Raw genomic sequence first — 22,239 nt, forward strand, 5'->3', positions numbered from 1 at the left:
GAGCTCTCCCGGGGCAGTCCCTTTAGTTCTCTTATATATGGCTATACAAACAAAGCTACATAGTCATGGTTCATAGGGTTGGTTCCTGCATTTGACTCGCACCGTCTCCTATCTTAGCTTATAGAACATATTCTGGATGTTCTGCCAAAAGGTCTGAGGAGGGGGTCATGACCGTCTCCCCTTCATATCCCCACCCAGCACCTACAGGAACCAATGATTGTATGAGACAATATATACAATTCAAGGCAATCTCTTCAAACAATAACATTTCCATCACATTCCCTCCTCTTATCACTCTGTGATGATAATCGTTACATTTTAAGGTAAGCATTAGATTATAGCTTCTATCAAAAGGATGTTCTATCAAAATACATCATTAGTAAGCGAAATCAACACATAAAACCAGACACTTCATCTTTTCAAACCCTTCATTCTGGGTTGTACAATCCAACTTGTAAAACCATTGCAGTAGAATGTTTTAACTGAAGACCTTTGCGTCATACAGTTACACATATGCTTCATTACACAATTTTTATTTATGTATTCTGGCAATGACATTTCAGCTTGAGCTTTTATCGCTAGTGGCTGTTAAAGACAGATCGGTATGGACTCATGTCGCGCTCCTGAGAGAGAAGGCAGTTGATAGCTTTGACTGGATGCTGTGCTCAAGTTGCTGGCTCGGACTCCGGTTTCAGGTAGAAGTGGTGAAGAACCATAGTGAACGCCATTGTCGCCATTACTTCAGCCGGTTAGAGGGGGTGAGGCTCACACTGTTCTCAGACAAATTATCCCTTCCATGCATCTAGATACCATCTGTGGTCACCTTTGCCATAACCTTGAGAGAGGACAGACCAGGACAACAGTTAAGTTTAGGGCATTTCTGTTCACAAACGATTACTACTACCAATATTCTTAATACAGATTTCTAAGACAAACGTCAGACACTGTTGAATACAACAAGTGTAGACCTTACTGTGAAATGCTTACTAACCAACAATGCAGTTTTGAAGAAAAATAAGACTTAAGAAAATATTTATTAAATAAACTAAAGTAAAAAAATAAAACGGCAACAATAAAATAACAAAGGGGCTATATACAGGGGGTACAGGTTAGTCGAGGTAATTGAGGTAATATGTACATGTAGGTAGGGGTAAAATGACTATGGATAGAAAATAAACAGTGAGTAGCAGCAGCGTAAAAAAAGGGGGGGGTCAATGCAAAAAGTCCGGGTAGCCATTTGGTTAGCTGATGGCTCGGGGGTAGAAGCTGTTAATAAGGTTTTTGGTCCAAGACTTGGCGCTCCGGTACCGCTTGCCGTGCAGTAGCAGAGAGAACAGTCTGACTAGGGTGGCTGGAGTCTTTGGCAATTTTTAGGGCCTTCCTCTGACACCACCTGGTATAGAGGTCCTGGATGGCAGGAAGCTTGGCCCCAGTGATGTACTGGGCCGTATGCACAACCCTCTGTAGCGCCTTGCGGTCTGAGGCCAAGCAGTTGCCATACCAGGCGGTGATGCAACCAGTCAAGATGCTCTCGATGGTGCAGTTGTCTTGGTGTGTTTGGACCATGATAGTTTGTTGGTGATGTGCAAACCGAGGAACTTGAAGCTCTCAACCTGCTCCACTACAGCCCCGTCGATGAGAATGGGGACGTGCTCGGCCCTCCTTTTCCTGTAGTCCACGATCATCTCCTTTGTCTTGTTCACGTTTAGGGAGAGGTTGTTGTCTTGGCACCACACTGCCAGGTCTCTGACCTAATCCCTATAGGCTGTCTAATCGTTATCGGTGATCAGACCTACCACCGTTGTGTAGTCAGCAAACTTAATGATGGTGTTGGAGTCGTGCTTGGCCACGCAGTCATGAGTGAACAGGGAGTACAGGAGGGGACTAAGCACGCACCCCTGAGGCGCCCCCGTGTTGAGGATCATCGTGGCAGATGTGTTGTTGCCTGCCCTTACCACCTGGGGGCGGCCCGTCAGGAAGTCCAGGATACAGTTGCAGAGGGAGGTGTTTAGTCCCAGGGTCCTTAGCTTAGTGATGAGCTTTGAGAGCACTATGGTGTTGAATGCTGAGCTGTGGTGAATGAACAGCATTCTCACGTAGGTGTTCCTTTTGTCCAGGTGGGAAAGGACAGTGTTGAGTGCAATAGAGATTCCATCATCTGTGGATCTGTTGGGTCAGTATGCAAATTGGAGTGGGTCTAGGGTTTCTGGGATGATGGTGTTGATGTGAGCCATGACCAGCCTTTCAAAGCACTTCATGGCTACAGACGTGAGTGCTGCGTGTCGGTAGTCATTTAGGCAGGTTACCTTGGTTTTCTTGTGCACTGGGACTATGGTGGTCTGCTTGAAACGTGTAGGTATTACAGACTTGGCCAGGGACAGGTTGAAAATGTCAGTGAAGACACTTGCCAGTTGGTCAGCGCATGTTCGGAGTAAACATCCTGGTAATCCATCTGACCCTACGGCTTTAAAGGTCTTACTCACATCGGCTATGGCGAGCGTGATCACACAGTGTTGCTTGCCTCGAAGCGCGCATAGAAGTCGTTTAGCTCGTCTGGTAGGCTTGTGTCACTGGGCAGCTCGCGGCTGGGCTTCCCTTTGTAGTCCGAAATAGTTTGCAAGCCCTGCCACATCCGACGAGCTTCGGAGCCGGTTTAGTAGGATTCAATCTTAGTCCTGTATTTACGCTTTGCCTGTTTGATGGTTTGTCTGAGGGAATAGCAGGATTTCTTATAAGCGTCCAGGTTAGAGTCCCGCTCCTTGAAAGCGGCAGCTCTACTCTTTAGCTCAGTGCGGATGTTGTCAGTGACCACAGAGTTACAGGGTCAGGGAGTCAGAGGGCTAATCCTTAGGGAGAAATCCCGACCATCCAGCAGACCCAATCTGGTGAGATTTGTATTGAAGCAAGACAAAAACAACACTAACAAAACAACAATACACTCCTTCCCTTTTCACACGACTCAAATTGTGATTCATGCGTCCAAAAAAACAACAACACTGCCAGTTAAATAAAAATTAAACTAATCAGAATAACAAATAAGATTAGAATTACAACCCTTGATAACTCCATAAGGAAATAATTGTATCCCATAAGGTAATTCAAGGAATTGTTGGACACTAAGGAAGCTTTGTTGTAGACCGTTTAACACCAACTCTGTGTAGGGACCAGCTGAGTATAAGACTATCATCTGCATATAAATGATTGAGAGAGCTTCCTACTACCTGATCTATTTACAAGCATTTCCCTACACCCACAATAACATCTGCTAAATATGTGTGTGACCAATACAATTTGATTTGATGTTGTTTAACAAAAATATTAAAGAAACATGCACAGTTCATATAAGGAAATCAATCAATTGAAATAAATTCATTAGGCACAAATCTATGGATTTCACATGACTGCGAATACACATATGCATCTGTTGGTCAGATACCTTTAAAAAAAGGTAGGGGCGTGGATCAGAAAACCAGTCAGTATCTGGTGTGACCACCATTTGCCTCATGCAGCGCGATACATCTCCTTCGCATAGAGTTGATCAGGTTGTTGATTGTGGCCTGTGGAATGCTGTCCCACTCCTCTTCAATGGCTGCGCGTAGTTGCTGGATATTGACGGGAACTGGAACACGCTGTCGTACATGTCGATCCAGAGCATCCCAAACATGCTCAATGGGTGACATGTCTGGTAAGTATGCAGGCCATGGAAGAACTGGGACATTTTCAGCTTCCAGGAATTGTGTACAGATCCTTGCGACATGGGTCCTTGTATTACCATGCTGAAACATGAGGTGATGAATGGCACGACAATGGGCCTCGGGATCTCGTCACGGTATCTCTGTGCATTCAAATTGCCGTCGATTTAAAATACAATTGTGTTTGTTGTCCGTAGCTTATGCCTGCCCATACCATAACCACACCACCATGTTCACATTGTTGACATCAGGAAACCGCTCACCCTCACTACGCCATACACGCTGTCTGCCCGGTACAGTTGAAACCGGGATTCATCCGTGAAGCGCACACTTCTCCAGCGTGCCAGTGGCCATCGAAGGTGAGCATTTTCCCACTGAAGTCGGTTACGACGCCGAACTGCAGTCAGTTCAAGACCCTGGTGAGGACGACGAGAACACAATGAGCTTCCCTGAGGCTGTTTCTGACAGTTTGTGCAGAAATTCTTCAGTTTGCACACCCATAGTTTCATCAGCTGTCCGGATGGCTGATCTCAGACGATCCCGCAGGTGAAGAAGCCGCATGTCGAGGTCCCGGGATGACGTGGTCTTCGTTTGTGATGCCGGTTGGACGTACTGCCAAATTAAAAACAACGGTTCTAAAACAACGGCTTATGGTAGGTAAATTAACATTAAATTCTCTGGCAACAGCTCTGGTGGACATTCCTGCAGTCAGCATGCCAATTGCACGCTCCCTCAACTTGAGACATCTGTGGCTTTGTGTTGTGTGTCAAAACATTTTAGAGAGGCCTTTTATTGTCCCCAGCACAAGGTGCACCTGTGTAATGATCTTGCTGTTTAATCAGCTTCTTGATATGCCACACCTGTGAGGTGGATGGATTATCTTGGCAAAGGACAAATGCTCACTAACAGGGATGTGAACAATTTGTTCACAAATTGAGAGAAATAAGCTTTTAGTGGTTATGAATTTTTTGGGGGATCTTTTATTTAAGCTCATGAAACATGGGTCCAACAATTTACATGTTGCATTGATTTTTCTTCAGTATATTATTATTTCCACCGCTACTCCTGCAGCTTTTATGCTTAACATACCTTTTCAACTTTATAACATGCATAGGTTTAACTTGAGTTGCTTACTTTTTTATTTTTGATACTCATCATACTTTTGGAAATATAAGCACTTAAATATGCTAAACTATTTTTACATGATACACACTCCAAACCAACTTTAAAATGTGCAGAACACTCCAAATTACAAACTACTAACCACACAACTACTGACCAGAACCACTCAACTACAGACCACAACTACTGACCACAATCACGGACCACAACTACTGACAACAGTAGTCAGCAGTTGTGTGGTAGATTCACAACTACAGAATATTTTCTTAATTTATAGACTAATCAACGTTAATAAATAGGCTATGGACATGTTGCATGTATTTGTATCCATTTTAATGATTGTCAATTTCATCTTCAAATATCGCATAGCTGTCTCTCCCCTTCATACTTTCCTTGTCAATTCGTTCTTATAGCCAACTTTCGGTAGGCCTAGGTTTTTTAATAAAAGTTTAAGGGAAGAATAAATATTAGCTCTTTTGTCCGACACGCTGGTGGCTGGTCCTTTTACGGGAGTGTGCGTGTGTGAGTTCTCTGATTATTTTATAGGCCATTCAGAAAGTTTCCTAAAGTAGCATGTCTGGACTCCATCACTATAATAAGAATCAAACCCTCCTATCATGATTTAATCTTGTAAAAGGCCTATTTTCAGTAGCTTAGGCTACATTATTTATTTCATTATGGCGTCCTCTCTTTGAAGAACATACGCAAATGCCACTGCCATCGAATGACCGCAGCAGAAGGGTTTGTGACTTTATGCGAATATTTCGGGAAAAGTGGGAGAATACCATTGGACTTCGTGTGAGTGGTTTTGTCCGTCGAAATAGGATCCGTATTACATTTTTGTATATGTAGAAAAGCCAACAGACAAGGACAAGATAGGCATATATCTTTATTTTTTTATAATAATAATATTGTCATGCGTTATTGTTGTCAATACATAAATGCGACAGATCCTCTCCAACCTGGCATTCCTTAATTTGTATACCAGACTTATATTTATAGGTAATAAATTGAGTAATAATGATGAAATGCTACTGATAATAACAAAGTGTAATGGTAATAGTGAAGTTGCAGAGAAAAGCCACGTGTTTCTTTTGAGTCTGATATGCGCCAATCCTCCACCACACCTTCTGAATGGTTATGTCGGTGGCCGTGTACATTGCCCTCTCCAATTACTGTCACCTCAAATTCCAAAACCGTCACAGCCCTAGCCAATGTTTTACATGATCAATATAAAATGTTCTGCTTGTCATTGTATCTAAACATGCATATTACAATCTACAACATTATCTTTCAGAAGTTACATTATCTTTCTTCAACTAATGGCCAATAGAAAGTAGAACAATAATCATCAGGCAATTCAAACTTGTATAAAGAATCATTAGACAAGTGTTGCCACAACTAACTACCAATCTATATACTGCCTGTCATTCTGTTGACCTTTCATTGACCCTGACCTCTGACCTTTAACATTCTGGCTGGGTCTGTTCCACTCTGTGACCTCACTGCCTGGCTTCCTCTGAAAGGTTGTCCCTGTAACCAGACTCGGGTGACAAAAGGTCAAGGGGTGTGGTGATCCCAACCCCCTCAGCACAGACACAGCTATATTTAACCGGGTAGACAGTTACCCTTATGTGCTAATCTAGGATCAGTGTACTCATCCACTTCACTATAAAGATCAGTGTCTCTTAAGATCAGTGTCTAATGGAAATGTTGTCCTATTCCTTTATTTAGCCCAGGGGTTGAGGGGAAAAGAAGAGGGGTGAAAGGGGAGAGGCTATATGGACACGCCTGGTGCTCAAATTGATGATGTATGTCGCGCAGCTGAGAGTTAAGTGGAGACGAATGAATTCTGTTTAGTCAGTTGTCCTGATGAGCCCATCCCAGCTAGCTATTTATAGCAACGAAAATCCACTTTTTCTAACTGAAAGACGATTCCCTGAGCCTACCCGTAATGTTGCACAACGATTTAAGTCAATAAGTCATTGTTTTAATCAAAGTATGATATATTTGGGCTTGAACAGGGAATTCCGAAGTTATGAACTTGGTATTTTTCCATATCTATGCTGTGTGTTTCATGATAAAATGACGTACATTTATATCTGACTATACGAGTCTTGCGAGGGATGGCTTTAGCACAGAGTTTCTAAACCCAGAGCCGCAACATCACAAGACTTCCGGGAACGCTTGCGAAACAGACCAAGCAGACCAGGTTTGGAGTTTGAGAAGTGAATGAAAGGAGAAATTCTTCCTTGGTTGTTAATTTTCGCAATCGAAAGCACAATGTAAAATGTGATGTTTATTTCGATGGGCGAGGGAGAAATAACTTGTAGTATTGGTCACCATCTGGCTGTCACCGTGAAATGCTAATTAGCTCATGTAACGATAAGCCGGTGTGAATGACCAGTGCAAAAATGTTGTATCGAGGTGCTTCCCACTGTTGCTTCCCACCGGGCAACTGTATCGCATGTCGCTGGCAGGAGCTAACGTGGCCAATTTGTTCCATCTCACTTCATGTTATTTTGAGTAGGATAGCAGCCTAAACACTAAATAACTTGTAATGTTGGTAGTAAACATGTCATTATCACCATGATACAGTCTGCTCAATGGGGAGAGTTTGCGCTGCAAGCCGGCAACACAACACGAAGTGTCCTTCGCTCCTACTTGCAGAGCACTAACAATTACTCTGATAAAAACGGAATGATACTGAACACTCTCCCAAGTCCCAACTTTGGCAGACAAGTTAAAAATTCGCGCTGAAGTTTCTAGCCACAAACATAATATAGCTAGTTGGGTTTTTCTTTATTTGTACTATTTTCTACATTGTAGAATAATGGTGAAGACATAAACTATGGAATTATGTAGTAACCATATTATTATTTTTATTTTTTTACAAATCAAAATATATGTTATATTTTAGATTTTTCAAAGTGGCAACCCTTTGCCTTGATGACAGCTTTGCACACTCTTGGCATTCTCCCAACCAGCTTCATGAGGAATGCTTTTCCAACCGTCTTGAAGGAGTTCCCACATATGCTGAGCACTTGTTGGCTGCTTTGGCTCCCAAACCATCTCAATTGGGTTGAGGCCGGGTGATTGTGGAGGCCAGGTCATCTGATTCAGCACTCCATCACTCTCGATCTTGGTCAAATAGCCCTTACACAGTCTGGAGGTATGGTTTGGATCAAACAAATGATAGTCCCACTAAGCGCAAACCAGATGGGATGGCATATCGTTGCAGAATGCTGTGGTAGCAATGCTGGTTAAGTGTGCCTTGAATTCTAAATAAATCACTGACAGTGTCACCAGCAAAGCACACCATCACACTACCTCCTCCGTCCTTCTACGGTTGGAATCACACATGCGGAGATCATCCTTTCACCTTCTCTGCATCTCACAAAGGCACGGCGGTTAGAACCAAAAATATCAAATTTGGACTCATCAGACCAAAAGACAGATTTCCACCGGTCTAATGTCCATTGCTTGTGTTTCTTGGCCCAAGCAAGTCTCTTCTTCTTAGTGGTGTCCATTAGTAGTGGTTTCTTTGCAGCAAAGATCTGATTCACGCAGTCTCCTCTCAACAGCTGATGTAGATGTGTCTGTTACTTGAACTCTGTGAAGCATTTATTTGGGCTGCAATCTGAGGTGCAGTTAACTCTAATGAATTTATCCTCTGCAGCAGAGGTAACTCTGGGTCTTCATTTCCTGTGGCGGTCCTCATGAGAGCCAGTTTCATCATAGCGCTTGATTGTCTTTGCGACTGCACTTGAAGAAACTTTAGAAGTTCTTGAAATGTTCCAGATTGACTGATGTTCATGTCTTAAAGTAATGGACTGTCGTTTCTCTTTGCTTATTCGAGCTGTTCTTGCCATAATATTGACTTGGTCTTTTACCAAATAGGGCTATGTTCTGTATACCACCCCTACCTTGTCACAACACAACTGATTGGCTCAAACACAAGAAGGAAAGAAATTCCACAAATTAACTTATACAAAGGCACACCTGTTAATTGAAATGCATTCCAGGTGACTACCTCATAAAGCTGGTTGAGAGAATGCCAAGAGTGTGCAAAGCTGTCATCAAGGCAAAGGGTGGCTACTTTGAAGAATCTAAAATATTACATTTTGATTTGTTTAACACTTTTTTGGTTACTACATGATTCCATGTGTTATTTCATAGATTTGATGTCTTCACTATTATTCTACAATGTAGAATAAAAGGAAAAATAAAGAAAAACCCTTGAATGAGTAGGTGTGTGCCAATCAGAGCGGGAGGGCCCTTTTCCCACGCAAAAACGAAAGTGAAACTTAAGAAAAAGATATTGTATGTAGCCTGGGCACTGTCTTTTTCAGCTAAATTTCCTGCCAACGGTCAGCCAAACCCCGCCAGTGGCTGACTGGTGCTGTCTTTTTAGGGTAGTAGCAACACAATTACATGAACAGAGACTCATTAGCATTGAAACATGTTTTATAACTTTCTCTATCAGTTTAACTGCATCTAAAATGTTGCTAGTGTCATTCCATATACATTTGAGAATTGAACATCCTGAAGATAATGCATTGCAATTTCCTCAGCTATAATGTTATGTCTGAAATCTTAAGGGTCATATAAGATCACAAACAAGGACACTGCTGCAAGGATTGTAAATGTTGTGTAAAAGCAAATTGATCTTTGCTTGATCAAATATAGCGTGTGGAACAGAGTTTGTAGTGTACGGCCTTGCTAGTTTACTCCTCCTCTCTCCCCCCTGTCCTGTCCATCCCTCTCCTTTTTTATTTGCATTTGAAGTTGCTATGTAAATACGTTTAATTGTGCCAATACAGGCAGTAAAAAAAAAAAAAATCTACATCTCATCATTCTCATCCATTCCTCCAGGCCCCAGTAGGGATGGTACCATTGGCGAGGACACCATCCGCGCGTCGCTGATCTCGGCGGTGAGCGACAAGCTTCGCTGGAGGATGAAGGAGGAGATGGACCGGGCGCAGGCCGAGTTGGACGCACTGAAGAGGACCGAGGAGGACCTGAAGAAGGGACACCAGAAACTGGAGGAGATGGTCTCACGGCTGGACCAGGAAGTGGTGAGGGGGGGATATAGGGATATATTAGTCACATTTCTCTTCTATTCGGTCTTTCTCCTTTCCTCTCTCATTCACTCTAGGTCCTTTCCTATTCATCTCTCTTTATCTCTCTCTCATTCTCTTTCACTCTCTTTTTCATTCTCTTATTCTCTCTAACTAATATTCCGCCCATAGAAATAGAATCATTCTAATAAGTCATTCTAATTTTATTATTCTGTCTCTCCTCACTCTTCACCCAAGTTCTATCAAGTATAACCTGTAGGTCCCCAAGTTCTCTCAAGTATTACCTTAATGAATTGTTTGGTGGAAAGGAACATTGTGTGTGTGTGCGTACTGTTCATGTGTTAATTCCTCTGTGTGTGTGTGTGTGTGTGTGTGTGTGTGTGCAGGCGGAGGTGGACAGGAACATCGACCTACTGAAGCGTAAGGACGAGGAGCTGAGCGAGGCGCTGGAGAAGATGGAGAACCAGTCGGAGAACAACGACATCGACGATGTAATCGTGCCCACGGCGCCGCTCTACAAGCAGATCCTCAACCTGTATGCTGAGGAGAATGCCATCGAGGACACCATCTTCTACCTGGGAGAGGCGCTGCGCCGCGGGGTCATAGACCTGGAGGTGTTCCTCAAGGTGAGGGTTGGGAAACACGCATACAAACACACACAGGTGAAGCATATACAGTGGCTTGCAAAAGTATTCACTCCCCTTGACATTTTTCCTATTTTGTTGCCTTACAACCTGGAATTAAAATGGACTATTATCTTTGGTCTCTTTGTTGCCTCTCTGATTAATGAATTTCAACAAGCATTTTGCTACGGCTGGCCATGCTTTCCACCTGGCTACCACTACCCCGGCCACCAGCTCTGCACCCTCCGCTGCAACTTGCCCATGCCCCCCCCCGCTTCTCCTTCACACAAATCCAGACAGCTGATGTTCTGAAAGAGCTGCAAAATCTGGACCCCTACAAATCATCTGGGCTAGACAATCTGGACCCTTTCTTTCTAAAACTAGCCGCCGAAATTGTCGCAACCCCTATTACTAGCCTGTTCAACCTCTCTTTCGTAACGTCTGAGATCCCCAGAGATTGGAAAGCTGCCGCGGTCATCCCCCCTCTTCAAAGGGGGTGACACTCTAGATCCAAACTGTTACAGACCCATATCCATCCTGCCCTGCCTTTCAAAAGTTTTTGAAAGCCAAGTTAACAAACAGATCACCCGACCATTTCGAATCCCACCGTACCTTCTCCGCTATGCAATCCGGTTTCCGAGCTGGTCATGGGTGCACTTCAGCCACGCTCAAGGTCCTAAACGATATTATAACCGCGATCGATAATAGACAGTAGTGTGCAGCCGTTTTCATTGACCTGGCCAAGGCTTTCGACTCTGTCAACCACCGCATTCTTATTGGCAGACTAAATAGCCTTGGTTTCTCAAATGACTGCCTCGCCTGGTTCACCAACTACTTCTCAGATAGAGTTCAATGTGTCAAATCGGAGGGCCTGTTGTCTGGAACTATGGCAGTCTCTATGGGGGTGCCACAGGGTTCAATTCTTGGGCTGACTCTTTTCTCTGTGTATATCAATGATGTCGCTCTTGCTGCTGGTGACTCTCAGATCCACCTCTACGCAGACGACACCATTTTGTATACATCTGGCCCTTCATTGGACACTGTGTTAACAAACCTCCAAACGAGCTTCAATGCCATACAATACTCCTTCAGTAGCCTCCAACTGCTCTTAAACACTAGTAAAACTAAATGCATGCTCTTCAACCGAACGCTGCTTGCACCCGCCCACCCGACTAGAATCACTACTCTCGACGGGTCTGACCTAGAGTATGTGGACAACTACAAATACCTAGGTGTCTGGTTAGACTGTAAACTCTCCTTCCAGACTCACATTAAGAATCTCCAATCCAAAGTTAAATCTAGAATCGGTTTCCTATTTCGCAACAAAGCCTCCTTCACTCATGCTGCCAAACATGCCCTCGTAAAACTGACTATCCTACCGATCCTTGACTTCGGCGATGTCATTTACAAAATAGCCTCCAACACTCTACTCAGCAAATTGGATGTAGTCTATCACAGTGCCATCCGTTTTGTCTCCAAAGCCCCATATACTACCCACCACTGTGACCTGTACGCTCTTGTTGGCTGGTCCTCACTACATATTCGTCGCCAAACCCACTGGCTCCAGGCCATCTATAAATCACTGCTAGGCAAATCCCCGCCTTATCTTAGCTCATTGGTCACCATAGCAACACCCACCCGTAGTATGCGCTCCAGCAGGTATATCTCACTGGTCATCCCCAAAGCCAACACCTCCTTTGGCCGCCATTCCTTCCAGTTCTCTGCTGCCAATGACTGGAACAAATTGCAAAAATCTCTGAAGCTGGAGACACTTATCTCCCTCACTAACTTTAAGCATCAGTTGTCAGAGCACCTTACCGATCACTGCACCTGTACACAGCCCATCTGAAATTAGCCCGCCCAACTACCTCATCCCTATATTGTTATTTATTTTGCTCATTTGTACCCCAGTATCTCTATTTGCACATCATCTCTTGCACATCTATCATTCCAGTGTTAATACTAATTGTAATTATTTTGCACTATAGCCTATTTATTGCCTTACCTCCATAACTTGCTACATTTGCACACACTGTATATATATATTTTTTTCTGTTGTATTTTTGACTTTGTATTGTTTTACCCCATATGTAACTCTGTGTTGTTTTTATCGCACTGCTTTGCTTTATCTTAGCCAGGTCGCAGTTGTAAATGAGAACTTGTTCTCAACTGGCTTACCTGGTTAAATAAAGGTGAAATAAATAAAAAAAATGCCCTCCTTGCCTGGTCCGCGAGTTTTGGTGGGCGGCCCTCTCTTGGCAGGTTTGTTGTGGTGCCATATTCTTTCAAATTTTTTGTAATGGATTTAATGGTGCACCGTGGGATGTTCAAAGTTTCTGATATTTTTTATAACCTAACCCTGATCTGTACTTCTCCACAACTTTGTCCCTGACCTGTTTGGAGAGCTCCTTGGTCTTCATGATGCCGCTTGCTTGCTGGTGCCCCTTGCTTAGTGGTGTTGCAGACTCTGGGGCCTTTCAGAACAGGTGTATATATACTGAGATCATGTGACAGATCATGCGACACAGATTGCACAGAGGTGGACTTTATTTAACTAATTATGTGACTTCTGAAGGTAATTGGTTGCACCAGATCTTATTTAGGGACTTCATAGCAAAGGGGGTGAATACATATGCACGCACCACTTTTCCGTTATTTATTGTTTAGAATTTTTTTTAACAAGTTATATTTTTCATTTCACTTCACCAATTTGGACTATTTTGTGTATGTCCATTACATGAAATCGAAATCCATTTGAAATTGCAGGTTGTAATGCAACAAAATAGGAAAAACGCCAAGGGGGATGAACTTTTGCAAAGCACTGTACACACTCACTCAAACAAACTACACGCACACCTTTCCATAAAGATCATGGGGAGCCACTAGACATTGTGCCCTCGTCTGTCTTCTCTAACGCGCTCTCCCCCTTTCTCTCTCTCTCCTGTTACAGCATGTGCGTCTGCTCTCCCGAAAGCAGTTCCAGCTGCGAGCCCTCATGCAGAAAGCACGCAAGACCGCCGGCCTTAGTGACCTCTACTGAGCCCGCGGACACCCACACCCATACACACTCCCTTTCTCCCAGTCTCTCCCTCTGTACAGCTCCTCCTCTCTATATATGTCTTTCTGTCTCTCTCTCTCTGTCTGTCCTCCTCTCCTCTCTAAAAGACGTGCCCTAAAACTCTGAAAAGAGCTAACATCTAATTTGTATTGTTTGTTGATTCAAACATCCCCTAAACAAGCATCTAGTTGGATAACCAAAATGGAAAATATGCAGTTTGATATGGAGCAAATGTCTGCAAATATGCATTTTTTAAATTAATATTGGCAGCCATATGCTTCCATAGTCACAATGTTGGAGTGGTGTGAGGTGGGAGAGTATGTGCTCTGACATTCAGTGTGACAGTTCCTGGTGTGAGTTTGTGCTACTTATCTCTCTGTCCCGCTGTAAACGAAAGCTTACGCTCTGATATAAACATACGTCTCAACTAGGGATGTGCATCTCTCCTTTCATGAAAGATTCTAGATACATGGACTCTGATACGATACAGGAACGATGCCTTTTAGTTTGAAAAGATTCAGTGCGATTCGGTTTGATTAGGGGTGCGAATTGATGTGATTTGGTTAGATACGATACGCTTCGATGCACTAAAATGTTTTGCATGAACACATTCATTTTCCATCTTAAAGTAATATCCGCTGCTGTTGGGATGACTTCTCTAAGCTGAGTGGCCCTGTGTGTGTGTGTGTCAATGGTGTGTGTAGGCACCTGAGCTGAGCAATAGGGCAGACTGAGCATCTACCACCCCACTATCAGATTAGGGGTGTGGGGCAATTGTCCCGCCACTTTTTATCAGACATCACCATCACCCACTGATTAACTTGTCATTTTTGCAGATAAAAAATGTATGAGCTAGTACTATGTCAATATTTATCTTTAGAAATTAACATGGCATTTAGCCAATTAATATAATGTAGCTTTGGATTTTACCTTGTCTCAAAAGCAAATGGTTTGGACCGTTAATCGTCGCAAAAATGATTGCTGTCCATTATGAAGTTACCCTGTTCATTTAAAAATGACCAAATACACTGAATGTTTAAAGCAAAACTACCAACTGAACTGAAGGAGAGGACGCATCAATTGTCACAACAGATAAGAGGTATTTTTTAAATATAACAATATGGAGTAAAAAAAAACATTTGAACTTGTGATTTGAATCGGTTTTCTGACCAATTCCTGCTTAAATCGGTTTTCTGACCAATGTATGATGCATGCTTAATTTGGATCGCTTTGGGATCCTGCAGACCGATGCACTGGTATCTTAAACATTTGAACCAAGGACCAATGCGAATCATTACATCCCTAGACTCAACCTTTTAGAAAATGACAAGGGTTCATCTAGTAGGAGCATGCTTTCTCAGAGCAGGGTCGGGTTCATGTTGGCACAAAACCGTTTGGAAACCTTTGGAGGTACAACCTGAATGATCTATTGTTTGTATAAAAATAGGAATATTGGCAGCCATTTGCTCCATATCCAACTGCATCAATGCCGAATGAGGCAAGCAGGCGACCCTGGCTTGTTCTCCCAGTCGCCCTCCTCTTTATCTCGAATATTCTGTCAATATTGCTCCCATTGGCATCTGGAACAATTTGAGAAACGGCTTTCCATGTTAGCTGTTGAGGATGATCCTTCAGTCTGCGTCGTGTTTCTTATGACACTCAACAGACAATGTTTTCAAAGTTTCGCAACGGAGAAGGAAAATGTGTAGTCTCTTCCTCTTATAGTCCGTTTTCTTCTGTTTGGTGGCCTAATGAGCAGAACCCTGATGGTCACTGTCGATCATGCCCATTGTTTCTCAAAAGACTCCCCTCAGCCCCTGTACAGTGTCTGTATGTTCATGTTTGAATGGTGTCACTTTCTATTCAAAGGCGTCAAAAATAAAATTGTAGATTTTTTCTCTTGCTTCACTTAGTTTATTTTTCTGTCTACTTCAAGTTTTCAGCTGTTCTAAGAGATGAATGTATTTCTTTACCCTTTCGATTTAAAAAGAAAGGTTGTGAATCAGAAATGTTTTTTTTTCTTCTTTTCTTCTTCAACTAATCAGAAATGTACTTATATCAAGTATGTAGACCGGTCTCTTTTTAAATTAGCTTTTACTAAATGCGCTTTGAATTGTATGATATGCTGTTATTTTTTTCAGTTTAGTTTCATTTTCAACAATAGACCATCTGTTCTTTTATCTGTAGAATTATGTAAATCAGCACAATAAAAAGAGTGGTTTGACAAAAATGACTCCTGTGGTGGTTCACTTTGGTGATGGTGTAGGTCTAACACACGTGTACCCTTTTCACACTGTCGTGCTGAGCAGCCCCCCCCCCCTCCCCCTCCCCCCCCAAATCATTCGCCTGGTAAGGCTGACCATTGGTCGTTTTTGTAATAACACAAGGTTCATATCTGACTTGATAACCCAGAGCCCATGGTTGTTGAATGCAAAGCGACTATCATGTTTTAGTTCTACAGTTGTATGTGTGATGTGTAATAATATGGACCCTAGCATTGATATCCCACCCACCAACCTCCGCTGAGAGGAAAGAGTAGGGACCTCCATTTCACCTCATTGAATGAGATCCCTAATCTGCAAATGTGTAAATCCCTGCCTCGGAACAATTCAATAATTATCGGCTGCAATTCTAACACGTAAACACAACTACCATACAGGCATAACACACACGGAGAGAGAGACAAAACAGATGCTTGTTTCATCATCCTGGTAGTTTTATTTGGTTGGTGGAGTAAATTGGATCGTACGTACATCCAGATGGCACAGGGGTCTCTTTACAAGTGTTCATTTTGGCAGCTATTTTAGATTTCGTCTTAGTCTTAAAATACTTTTTAGACATTTTGTCCTGCGTTAGTTTTAGTTATCAGTCGACATTAAATGTCCATTAGCCTCATGTGGTAGTCTTGTCACATTTTCGTAGACTAAAATGAAAAGTAATTTGTATTAGTCATCGTTTTTTTCCAGTGTATCTCGTTATCAAAGTTTTAGTCAGGAAAAATAGGTAATTGAGTATTTTGTCATAGTATTATTGCTGACGAAATTAACACTGCGCTTTACAATTTGAGATCTTTCTGCACGCCCCACAGGGTCTCGGCGCTGTTGATCAGCTGCTTCTCTTCCTCGGGCTTCAGGGACATGTTGATGACGTCAGTCAGACCACTGTTGCCCAGCACGCACGGCACGCTGAGGAACACCTCATCTTTCACACCGTGCATCCCCTGAGAGGGAGGGAAGGAGAGAGACTGATTAGGGACGGAACACAGCTGGAGTGTTGGTGGAGTGGCGGTGGGTGTATTATTAGTGTGTGTGTCTCAAGTCCATACATCTGTGATCTTGACCTGTTTGACGGTGGTTGGTCCAAATAAAACTATCAGATATGTCTGTATTTATGTATAAAGAAGAGCCAACTTAATCCTTACATCTTCAGTCATAACACACATTAGGTATACACTTTAGCATATAGTTTTCTTGAAAAACATGGACTGCTCTTGCATGTCGGCTTGAGACTTATGCTATTAAAAAAAACATTCATATAAATACTTTATTTGCGAGTGCTGACCATCTTTTTCATTCAAGTTGAGTTAGCCTACTGCTATGCTACAACAACCAAAGATCCATCGATCTTCTTTAAACCCTCTTAGACCTAAAGGTTTTTGGCCCGTTTGGTACTACATTATACCATCTACTCTTCTGTAATCTTTCCCTGATTGGAACCATCAGGAGTGTTATGGATTCAGCACACTCTTAGCTACAAGTAGTATGGTAGTACCAAAATGAATGCACTCACTGTAAGTAACTCTGGATAAGACTGTCTGCTATAAAATGAGAAATGTAAATATATGGCATCAACACACATTTAGAGCACGGCAGGATGGACTTCTTACCTGGACCAGGGTGGACACGGGGTGAACTTTGTGGAGGTTCTTCAGGATGCTCTCAATCAGGTCAGCGACAGACATGCCGATAGCCCAGGAGGTGTAACCCTTCAGCTTGATGACCTCATAGGCACTATATGACACAGAGAGACATGAGGAGAGGAGTTAGAAAGGAACAGCCAGGATATACAAGCATATTTGTATAATAGACATATACAAATACCTTTAAACACATCTCTATAACATATATGTAACCTTCATAACACCTTTTACACACACCTCTAACCTATAACGCCTTTATACACACTTCTTTCATATACAGTATAAGGTAGGTTTAACCTTTATAACAGCTTTATACACACCTCTTTAACCTGTATAAGGTAGGTGTAAACTTATAAGATCTTTATAACACATTTAAACTAATTTCATAGGAAACATGAGTAGTTTTTCCTATTGTGAATGCTAAGAACTACTCAGGAAAATATATTTTGATAACAGCAGGGACAAATGCCATGAAACTAGTTATGAAGTGGATTGTGAATTACTTGTAATAACTTGTAATTAATAGTAATACCTTTACAGTCTGCAGCATTGCATAACAACAACTTAACTGCTTTAGACCCAGATGCAGGTGTAGTAAACGCATAAGACAATGGCGTAGTCAGTACCTACTGTGCTAGTCCCAGCATGTCTGGCTCCAAGCCTCAGGCCAAATTCCATCCTCATTCCTCCAAGCTCCATTGGATTTGATTGGGAGTGAAGTAATTTATACTCTACTTCCATCATTGTGGAAGGAATAATGGTCTCGGGCTGTTTTTCATAGTTCAGGCTCCTTAGTTCCAGTGAAGGGAAATCTTAACGCTACAGCATACAATGACATTCTAGACGATTCTGTGCTTTCAACTTTCTGGCAACAGTTTGAGGAAGGCCCTTTCCTGTTTCAGCATGACAATGCCCCCGTGCACAAAGCGAGGTCCGTACAGAAATGGTTTGTCGACATCGGTGTGGAAAGACTTGACTGGCCTGCACAGAGCCCTGACTTGGAACATAGAATGCAGGCCTAATCGCCCAACATCCGTGCCCGACCTCACTAATGCTCTTGATTTTGGAATGAGATGTTTGACGAGCAGGTGTCCACATAATTTGGTCATGTAGTGTAGTTCAACAGATAGCGATGTGTGTTTATAAGACTCACCCATCGACCACCATCTTGTGGACATGCTTCCAGTCCTCCTTGTCTGCGTCTGTGCCCATGTGTGGGTTCAGGCCCTTCAGGGAAACACCGGCAACGTTCACGCCGCTCCATACGGGCACTGGGAGAAAGAAAAGAGACAGGCATCCAGTCAGTTACCTATCTGTCATAGATACCAATGTCCATGAAGGTTTTCCACAATATGGTATGGACAGACAGACAGACTGTTCCGGAGTGGAGTGGATTTGAAGCCATAGCCTACATACCGCTGGAGTCTCCGTGCTCTCCAATGATCCAGCCGTGACAGCTGGAGGGGTGAAGGTGTAGCTTCTCGCCCATCAGGTGGCGGAAACGACCGGAGTCCAGGTTGGTGCCGGAGCCGATGACGCGGTGACGGGGGAAACCACTCAGCTTCCAGGCCACGTAGGTCAGGATGTCAACTGGAATGGGGGGAGGAGAGAAAGGAGAAGGGGGCGTTACAAACGTTATCACAATTTGAGTTAAGAAAACAAACCCTAACCATACCCCTAACATTATGCCTAAACCTTACATTTGTATTTGTATAAATGTTCACTATATAGCCAGCGTTGACTTTGCAGCTTGGAGTATGGAACGAAAGGGAGGAGGGGTGACACATTTTGGCCGAGTTGTCAGCAAAGGACCATGCAGTTGTTCCTGATAATGTAACCTGACCCTGGAGAGCTACGGAGTGAGCAGGGCAGCACTAATATCTTATTGAAACCTGTCAATGACTTCGCACAATGTTAGAGTAATGATCAAGTCACCGGACCATGTTGAATCTCTCTCTCCCTCTCCCTCTCCCTCTCCCTCTCCCTCTCCCTCCCTCCCTCCCTCCCTCCCTCCCTCACCGGGGTTGGAGACGACCAGCAGGATGGCGTTGGGGCTGTACTTGACGATCTGGGGGATGATGAACTTGAAGATGTCGACGTTACGCTGCACCAGGTTCAGACGGCTCTCGCCCTCCTGCTGACGAGCACCGGCGGTGATCACCACCACCTTGGAGTGGGCGGTCGTACTGTAGTCTGGAGTGGGGGAGGACCCACACACAATGTAACCAGGGTTTGATTATATAACAGTGGGCAACTCAAGGTAAGGTGCACATTAAACACACACAAATACAACCTAGGGTTCCGAGCACCCCCACAACAAATCAGTGTGTGTGTGCACAACTTGTTTGTGCATATGTGTGTTTGTTTGTGTATTTGTGTGTGTGCACAACTCGTTTGTGCGTGTGTGTGTTAGTGTGAGTGCGCATAAGTGTTTGACTCCTCACTCACCCTTATTGCCCACAATCTTGTGGGTCTTGCAGAAGAGGCTGCCATGCTGCAGGTCCATGACCTCACCCTTCAGCTTATCCTCCATCACGTCAATTAGGCACAGCTCATCGCACAGGTCCTGGTCAACACATGCAAACAAGGCTTGTTAGGGTTCAGGAATATACTCCATATAGAAAAGTCTATGGATATATTTAAGAGGTCGGCTTCCTGGACACAAGTTAAAGGCTAAATCTTTGCCTAAAAAGCTATTTCACCATAGAAACTGCTTGTTAGTCCCAGACGAGGCTTAATCTGTGTCGGGGGAAACTGGCCCTATAAGTCCGCTCCATTTTACCACAACATTTAATCAAACCAAATACACAGTACATTTCAGACATGGAATGCAACGCAATGTGCTTGACAAAAAAAAAAATACAAAACAATTTGAACGACTAAAAAGCACCCTAAGGAAAAGCAAAGCTAAAATGGTGTGTTTTCAGAATTATTTTAATGATGTCCACAGTTTCGGCCCCCCTCAGGTTCTCTGGCAGGCTAATCCGCAGGCTGGGGGCATAATAACTAAAGGCTGCCTCTCCATGCCTCTTGGTCCTAGACTTTGGGATAGTTAAAAGGCCTGTGCCAGAGGACCTGAGGGACCTACTGTGTACATAAGTTAAAAGTATGTCTGACATGTATTGGGGTGCACAATCGTGGATTGATTTACAAACCAACAGAAGAATCTTAAAATTAATTCTAAAACTCACAGGCAGCCAGTGCAGAAACCTTAAAACCGGTGTAATGTGTGCTCTCCGTCTGGTCTTGGTCAGTACCCGTGCTGCAGCATTCTGTATGTTTTGCAGTTGACCAAAGGCTTTCTTGGGTAGACCAGACAGGAGAGCATTACAGTAGTCAAGCCTGCTTGTAATAAAAGCATGGATGAGTCTCTCTGTATCAGCCTGAGAGTGAAACGGCCGCACCGTGGCAATATTCCTCAGGTGGTAAAAAGCTATTTTCGTAATTCGAAATTGAGTTCAGAATCTAAAATGACACATCGTTTTTTTTTACCTGGAGTTTGATCTTTATTGCCCTTGAATTAAAATGTGCGGCCTTGTCCCATCCAAGTCTTTAAATCACTAAAACAGTCTAATAATTTATCTGTGAAGCTAAAATCCTCTGGTGACACAGAAATGTAAAGTTGTGTATCGTCTGCGTAGCAATGAAAATCAATGCTGTACGTTCTGATAACGCTGCCAAGGGGTAACATACTGTAAATAAACTGAACTATCACGCCCTGGCTCTGGGGACACTGTTATGTTGAGCCAGGGTGTGTAGATCTATGTGTTTTGTTTCTATGGTGTAAATTCTATGGGTGCTATTTCTATGTTGGCCAGAGTGACTCCCAATCAGAGGCAACGAGTGTCAGCTGTGGCTGGTTGTCTCTGATTGGGAGCCATATTTAAACTGTCTGTTTGCCCTTTGTGTTTTGTGGGATCTTGTTCGAGTTGGTTTGTGTTTGACCGTTGACTGTCACGTCATCGTTTTCTTGTTTTGTTCGTGCTTTCACGTAATAAAGAAGTATGTTCGCAACTAACGCTGCGCATTGGTCTACTCCATACGACGATCGTGACAGAAGATCCCACCAAAACTGGACCAAGCAGCGTGTCCAGGAGCCATCGCCAGGGGAATCGCTAGCAGATCTCCGTGGCAACCTCGACTGGGTCAAGCCTAGTGAGGAGCAGAGAGGGTGGACTTGGGAACAGTGGAGGAAGAGTCTCGACTGGGTCAAGCCAAATGAGGAGCAGAATGGCTGGAGTTGGAAGCAGAAGAGCGAGAGTTGGGCGAGAACTATAGAGGCCTGGTCCACGGGGAAGAGAGACCCCCAGAAATTTTTTAGGGGGGGGCTCACGACGTCGGGGCAGCAGGAGGCCGCGATAGAGCGGTCCAGCGGGTTGGCAGAGGAGGCCGCCAGGTTACGGGGGCCACTGGTCAAAGAAGGGAAGGAAGGTGTAGAGGCACGGCGAGAGGTACTGGGGTGTGTTACCAGTCCGGTCCGGCCCGTTCCAGATCCCGGTGTAGGGCCAGTGGTGTGTGTCCCCAGTACGGTCCGGTCTGTTCCTGCCCCTCGCACCAAGCCTACGGTGCGCGTCGCCAGCTCGGCCCGGCCTGTTCCTGCTCCCCGCACCAAGCCTATGGTGCGCTGTCGCCAGCCCGGCCCGGCCTGCTCCTGCCCCTCGCACCAAGCCTACGGTGCGCGTCGCCAGCCCAACCCGGCCTGTTCCTGCCCCTCGCACCAAGCCTACGGTGCGCGTCGCCAGCT

The 22,239-nt window shown here is 43.8% G+C and overlaps 2 protein-coding genes across 3 annotated transcripts in view; one reads left to right on the plus strand and one right to left on the minus strand.

Annotated features, from left to right (window-relative positions):
• The window catches only part of tsg101a (tumor susceptibility 101a), a 29,202-nt gene extending 13,396 nt beyond the window's left edge, over window positions 1–15,806 (plus strand). Inside the window, exons 8-10 of the mRNA XM_041837613.2 lie at window positions 9,690–9,892; window positions 10,282–10,521; window positions 13,469–15,806. Of these exons, the coding sequence (XP_041693547.1) occupies window positions 9,690–9,892; window positions 10,282–10,521; window positions 13,469–13,558 (533 nt within the window). The 3' untranslated portion in view covers window positions 13,559–15,806. The remainder of the gene's footprint in view (window positions 1–9,689; window positions 9,893–10,281; window positions 10,522–13,468) is intronic.
• Window positions 15,807–16,270: 464 nt separating this feature from the next.
• The window catches only part of ldha (lactate dehydrogenase A4), a 45,385-nt gene continuing 39,416 nt past the window's right edge, over window positions 16,271–22,239 (minus strand). For both annotated transcript variants that reach the window (XM_041837614.2, XM_041837615.2), the window contains 6 exons: window positions 19,944–20,061; window positions 19,515–19,688; window positions 18,912–19,085; window positions 18,649–18,766; window positions 17,463–17,586; window positions 16,271–16,796 (listed from right to left, as the gene is read on the minus strand). In XM_041837614.2, coding sequence (XP_041693548.1) covers window positions 16,632–16,796; window positions 17,463–17,586; window positions 18,649–18,766; window positions 18,912–19,085; window positions 19,515–19,688; window positions 19,944–20,061 — 873 coding nt within the window. In that variant the 3' untranslated portion in view covers window positions 16,271–16,631. The remainder of the gene's footprint in view (window positions 16,797–17,462; window positions 17,587–18,648; window positions 18,767–18,911; window positions 19,086–19,514; window positions 19,689–19,943; window positions 20,062–22,239) is intronic.

This window comes from Coregonus clupeaformis, chromosome 19, assembly GCF_020615455.1.
Source record: "Coregonus clupeaformis isolate EN_2021a chromosome 19, ASM2061545v1, whole genome shotgun sequence".
Classification (NCBI taxonomy): domain Eukaryota; kingdom Metazoa; phylum Chordata; class Actinopteri; order Salmoniformes; family Salmonidae; genus Coregonus; species Coregonus clupeaformis.